A 6173-nucleotide genomic window follows, 5' to 3' on the forward strand; every position below is an offset into this window, starting at 1 on the left:
CCCCGGTGGCCGCCATGAAGAAGGAGGTGTGCTCCGTGGCCTTCCTCAAGGCCGTGTTCGCCGAGTTCCTGGCCACCCTCATCTTCGTCTTCTTTGGCCTGGGCTCGGCCCTCAAGTGGCCGTCGGCGCTGCCCACCATTCTGCAGATCTCGCTGGCCTTTGGCCTGGCCATAGGCACCCTGGCGCAGGCCCTGGGGCCTGTGAGCGGCGGCCACATCAACCCCGCCATCACCCTGGCCCTCTTAGTGGGCAACCAGATCTCGCTGCTCCGGGCTGTCTTCTACGTGGTGGCCCAGCTGGTGGGTGCCATTGCCGGGGCCGGCATCCTCTATGGGTTGGCGCCGCTCAATGCCCGGGGCAACCTGGCCGTCAACGCGGTGAGTGCCCTCGGGGCTGGGGGGCTCAGGACCAGGCCTCCATGCCCCATCTCGAGAATGGGTGCCCCAGAGTGGGCCAGCCCACACCCTTGCCAGGGAGGCGAGAGCCTCCTAGAGCCAGAAGGATGAATCTCCAGGCCAGTGTGTGCCCCCTCTCTCGTCCAAATCCACTGCCTCTGCCCTCTCCCCTCACGCGGCCCATCCTGGCCTCTCCAGATGTCCACTGCTGCTCGTTTCTTGCTGGAAATTTCTGCCTTTACTCCTGTCTCACCTTTGCATTCTGCCTTCCTCTTGGGTCCCCCCCTCTCCTGTCTGCTGCTTAGTGAGTGCTTTAATACACCCATCAGAGAGAAATGGGTTATAATCCTGGGTTTGGGTGACCTCTGGGCTTCATTTTTCTCAGCCATTCCACGGGTATGATCATACCTAGCACAACAGGTGTCAAGGGGATTACATTTAGAAGCCATGGATGTGAACCCCCTGGTGAGGTGCCAGTGCATAGAGGTCTCTGTTGAATATTGATTCCCCCCTTCCCCACACCCTGCTCCTGCCCCCTTTTGCCTCTCCCCTCCTGCAGCCCCATATTCAGTCCCCCCCTCCCCATGCAAACTGGGTTCATTAATCAAACACAGAGGAGGATTTTCTCTGCCATTGTCAAGCTGTGAGTCAGCCTCACTGGAGAGACGGGTTTGAGGTTGGCACCAGCATTGGGTCAAGCACGGGCAGGAGGCTGGGGTGGGGGTGCAGTAGGCAAACTGGGCAGCTGCCCATGGGAGGGAGGGCAAATGCCAGCTTGTGGGGGGTGGGGATTGGGCAGAACCGTTTGACAGGGCTGCTTCCAGGAAAGGCTCCCCTGACACCCTGCCCTTTGGCCACAGGCCTGAGCTTCAGGCTTGTGCTAACTGTGAAGTAGTCTCTTTGACAAATGGCCTCATGGAGATGATTTGTGCAGGTCTTGGCTTCCAGGTGCTCGGGCTGTAGGTGTGCTTTGAGGCCAAAAGCCCCACTCCCCAAACCCCTCAGTAGTCTCTTTGACAAATGGCCTCATGGAGATGATTTGTGCAGGTCTTGGCTTCCAGGTGCTAGGGCTGTAGGTGTGCTTTGAGGCCAAAAGCCCCACTCCCCAAACCCCTCGGCCATAGAGCGAGAAGGCAGCAGGAGTCCTAACCCACCCTGCCCTCCCCTTGCAGCTCAACAACAACACAACCCAGGGCCAGGCCATGGTGGTGGAGCTGATTCTGACCTTCCAGCTGGCACTCTGCATCTTCTCCTCTACTGACTCCCGACGCACCAGCCCTGTGGGCTCCCCAGCTCTGTCCATTGGCCTGTCTGTCACGCTGGGCCACCTTGTGGGGGTGAGTGGCGCTGACACTCAGCCGGGGTTGGGAGGAGACACGGGCAAATAATGAAGCCCCAGAACAGTGCCCTCTCCAGACCATGGAACCCAACAGAGTTTAAGGCCTGGATTGAGGGCTGCTGGACTCCAGCCCTACCGGGCCCCAGACTTGATCCCCCAAAACTTTCTCTGGGCTGAGAAAAGATGGGAGGGGGGGTAGAGGGACAGAGAAGAGAGGAGAGCATGGGGAGGGGACCATGGTTAAATGCACAGCTGGGATCTGTGGAGGGCAGTGTCATCAGCCTAGGAATCAGGAGACTTGAGTCTGAGACCTGGCTGAACCCCTGGCCTGCTGTGCTACCTTGGGAGACTCCAGGTTCTGTGAGAGTGGACAGGGACCTTGCCCTCCTCACCACCGCCCTCTGTCTATCCAGATCTACTTCACCGGCTGTTCCATGAACCCAGCCCGCTCTTTCGGCCCCGCAGTGGTCATGAAGCGGTTTAGCCCCGCACACTGGGTGAGTACAGGCCCTCCCCTGGCCCCCTGGCAGTAAGGGCCCTGGAAAGAGAAGGGGACACAGTAGAGGATGGATGCGGCCAGAAGGGCAGGGGTGGATTTATATGGCCTGCACTGCTGGAGACAGGGGGATGGGGGTCAAGGGCAGTGAGTGTCTGTCCCTCTAGGAAAGGGGATCTGTACTTTCCCTTGAGGTACAGAAGGGATCTGTGTTGATCTGTGAGGATTTTATGTCTGTCCCTCTGGGTGTCTGTGTATCTGTCTTCTCTGATATTTTATTTATCTGTCTTTGTTGAGGGGGTTGGGAGAGTGTTTCTGTGGGTCTGTCCATCTGGACAGTGTGTCTGTCACCCCCTTTGAGAGCTCATGGTCACTCCAGGGTCTGTGTTTCTATCGCTGTGTAGAGGGGAGAGGAGTTCTGTTCATCTGTTTCTGAGAATCAATATGTCTGTCCCCTCTGAAGGTTCATTTGTCTCTCTTTAGGGTGGGGTTGGAAGGGGCCTGTCCCTCTGGGGATCTGTCTGCCTCTTTTGAGAGTCTGGGTGTCTGTGGTCCATGTTTCTGTTATTGAGGAGTGGGGTGTCAGTATATCAGTCCCCAAGATGGGAGGAAGTCTTTCCCTCTGGAGGTCTGGAAGCCTGTACATCCATCTCCTCTCAGGGTCTGTGGGTCTGTCCTCTTGTAGGGATGTCTTGGTCTCTGAGGCCTGGGCTCAGCCCCCTGACCTCTGCACTTTCTCCACCAGGTATTCTGGGTGGGGCCCATCGTGGGAGCTGTCCTGGCTGCCATCCTCTACTTCTACCTACTCTTCCCCAACTCCCTGAGCCTGAGTGAGCGTGTGGCCGTCTTCAAAGGCACATATGAGCCTGAGGAGGACTGGGAGGAGCAGCGGGAGGAGCGGAAGAAGACCATGGAGCTGACTGCCCGCTGATCAGTGTCAGGCAGGGGCCGGCCCCTCAATCCCTGAACTGCAGGGGGAAAAAATATGACGGCAGAGCTTCCTTCCCTTCTCCCACAGCTGGTCCTCTTGGCTGGAGAGGAGGTGCTGGCTTCCTAGGCTGCATGGTTAGAGATGAGAGCAGGAACCCATGACGGGACTCCTGGGGTGGGGGCCAGGGGCTATGGTCTTGTGGGGAGGGTATCTTTCTGGGTCAGACCTTAGACATTATGAGATTATGAACACAGTGCCAAGCTTGCAGGGTGCCCCAGAGCCAGGCCAGAAAGGAGTGGCCTGAGTCTGCATTACCCACCCTCCCCAGCCCCTGCTCCAGAGCCAGAGGGATCCTAGCCCCTAGGTGGGCAGAGGCAGACCCTTCCCTGAGATCGTCAGAAGGGAAACAGGCAGGTTCATCGAATGCCACCTTATTTATTTCTGGTCAAGGATGCCTGGGGTGGGGCTGCTGGTGTTTGGGCTAGGGGTTTCCTAATAAAACACTGATATTCATGGTCTGCCTCCATCTCTCCTCCTAGAAGCCTCTCCTTGGGACAGTCTGGCCCCTCACCTCTCCTCTTCATTATCCCACCCCTCCCCTACAGTCTCCACTAGGTACAAGTCCTCTGTGGAAAAAAGGGGAAGCTGAGACCAGGGGAGGCCTAGAAAATCAGACAGATGGGGAAGGAGTTTGGGCGGGAGAGAGAAAGAAAACCAAATATAGAAATAGGGCTAGAGAGCCGGTGGCTCACTAGGGAGAGCGTGGTGCTGACAACACCAAGTCAAGGGTTAAGATCCCCTTACCGGTCAAAAAAAAAAAAAAAGAAAGAAAGAAATAGGGGCAGGGGGAGCAGAGAAGGAAGGGTCATATGCCCGCCACCGCCCCTCCCCCTGCTTGCCCCTCCTGCCTCAGCTATGTCAAGTCCCTGCACTTGAGTAGGACCTGGCTGGCCCCAGTGCCAGGGTGTGCCAGGCAGGGTGGAGGAGAAGTGAACCCACTACAGCCCCTTGAGATGCCAAAGGAGTGACCAGCCAGCTTCTGTCATCAGGAGGAGACACAGCCCTGGGCTCCTTTCTCTGTACCTTGATGTTTCAAAAAGGTGCCATGTTGGGAGCCTGTGCTCAGAGGAAGCCACTCCCGCCCCACCCTCGCCCTGACCCCACAGAAGCCACACCAGCCCAGCGCTTTTCCAGGTCTCCTCTCTCCTGCCTCTGCCCTTCAGTGTCTTCACCATCCTCTGCTCTGGGCCTGTAGCTCTGCCCTTGTGCTCTTGCCACTGACACTCCTTAGGGAACCTCCTCAAAATCTCTCAATAAAATTCTTTCCTCACAGGGTAGTTATGGGGATGAGATGAGGTGAGGGAGTGAGATGCTTGGAACTGGCTGGCTCTCTGTGAGGAAAAGGGTAGAAGCCATGCGAACAAGCAGCTTAGGACACAACCCCGCATCCCAGTAACGAGTCTGGCTGGAAGTAGGGTAACCCAAGTTCAAATCTCACTGTGCAACTTTGGGTAACATAAGCTCTCTGAGCTTTAATAACCTCATCTGTAAAATAGGGATACTTTTACCTACCTCATGCGTTGTTGCTGGGAGAAAAGGAGACAATGGATGGAAGTAAAACACTGGTGCAAACAGGGCCAGTCGCCTGAGTGAGTGCTCAGTAAAGTAGTGTGGAAAGAAACCAGCCCACAGACAGGTTTCATCTGGGACCTCAGCCACATGTCTCTGCTCTGATGAGTGTTTGAACATGAGCTCCTGCTTCTCTCCTATTGGAACCTCTCCCCTTGGTCTTTACTTGTGCCTAAGAAGAGGAGGACCCAGCAATGCCAGGAAATGAACCGAGCAGGAATGGGAGAAGCTACAGACCCTTACTGGTGAGGGTCGGCCCCAGGGCTGTGGGTGAGGGGGGCAGTCTCCCCAGCCCTCCTCCAAACTTGAGTCTAATCATCTATAAATGGGATTTGCAACTGCTCCTGCCTTGCTCTGCCCGCCTTATAGGCTTACAACTACCACCAATTGGCAGAATGTGTGTGAGAATGTCTAGGCCCCAGTAAAGGAGCAGCCCCTGCCACCTATCTTTCCCGTCACCTTCCCACCTCCTCCAACCTGCCCCAACTGGGGGGGAGCCAGGCTGCAAGTGCCACCTCTGGCCAGCAGGGGGAGACCTCGTCCACAGAATCCACAGAGGCTGTGCTTCCTCTTCCACAAGTCCTGGGTATGGGGGGGAATGGGGTAGGGGCACAAGACACAGGGAGTCTCAGGATTGGGTTCCCTGGGGCCACCAGGAAGCAGCCTGCCCCCAGCCCACCTCCACCCCACTATCCAGGAGTGGGTGCAGAAGACAGTGGAGCCTTTCCCCCCTTAATCTCCAAAAGGCTCAGTTATAGGCACAGTGATTACTGGTAAGCTGGCCTCTTCCTCCAGCCCAGCAACTTATGTTTCTCTGACGGCCCCAAGGGAGAGCATGGCAGGGTGAACGGTGGACCCATGGGGAACAGACCCTTGGTGGGGTGGGGCACCCAGTCAGAGGGAGTTGCAGGTCTTGAGCTTCCTGCAGGTGACATCTGTGGGGCCATCGAATGATAAGTTCAACTAGGGCCTTGGACTGACGCGTTGCAGTGACTGGGGCTGTTTGGCCAGCAGGGGGCGATGTGCCGAGCTTCCTGCAGGTGACATCTGTGGGGCCATCGAATGATAAGTTCAACTAGGGCCTTGGACCGACGCGTTGCAGTGACTGGGGCTGTTTGGCCAGCAGGGGGCGATGTGCTCCTTCTGATCTTCCCCGTCTGTGGGCTCATGAAGACATGTACACATGAGCATATACACACTAATCCCACACATCTCTTGGGCTCAGAGACACACACTGATCTTCAGTTGTACCCAAGTGGCTGTGTCTTCTCAGTGTGTGTATCCCCTTCCCTCAGCATGCATGCACTCACTCCAAGCATGCAGAGCCACATCAACCTTCTCCCATCACTCTCACATGGCTACTCTGGGCCCAGACCTCAAGTC

General features: G+C 56.7%; 1 protein-coding gene across 1 annotated transcript; it reads left to right on the forward strand.

The window, feature by feature from the left end:
* The first annotated feature begins 6 nt into the window (after positions 1-6).
* On the forward strand, positions 7-3687 carry AQP5 (aquaporin 5). Its single transcript, XM_008582957.1, has 4 exons — positions 7-377; positions 1568-1732; positions 2148-2231; positions 2976-3687. The coding sequence occupies exons 1-4, from the start codon at positions 15-17 to the stop codon at positions 3159-3161; spliced, it is 798 nt and encodes a 265-aa protein (XP_008581179.1). The 5' UTR covers positions 7-14; the 3' UTR covers positions 3162-3687.
* Positions 3688-6173: the final 2486 nt, after the last annotated feature.

Source organism: Galeopterus variegatus, unplaced genomic scaffold, assembly GCF_000696425.1.
Source record: "Galeopterus variegatus unplaced genomic scaffold, G_variegatus-3.0.2 Scaffold95, whole genome shotgun sequence".
NCBI lineage: Eukaryota > Metazoa > Chordata > Mammalia > Dermoptera > Cynocephalidae > Galeopterus > Galeopterus variegatus.

Excerpts from the sequence above, each read along its gene's own strand:
- AQP5 (XM_008582957.1), top strand. The coding sequence starts at position 15 with ATGAAGAAGGAGGTGTGCTCCGTGGCCTTCCTCAAGGCCGTGTTCGCC. Across the intron at positions 1,733-2,147 it reads CGCTGGGCCACCTTGTGGGG|ATCTACTTCACCGGCTGTTC; the intron begins GTGAGTGGCGCT and ends CTGTCTATCCAG. Across the intron at positions 2,232-2,975 it reads GGTTTAGCCCCGCACACTGG|GTATTCTGGGTGGGGCCCAT; the intron begins GTGAGTACAGGC and ends TTTCTCCACCAG.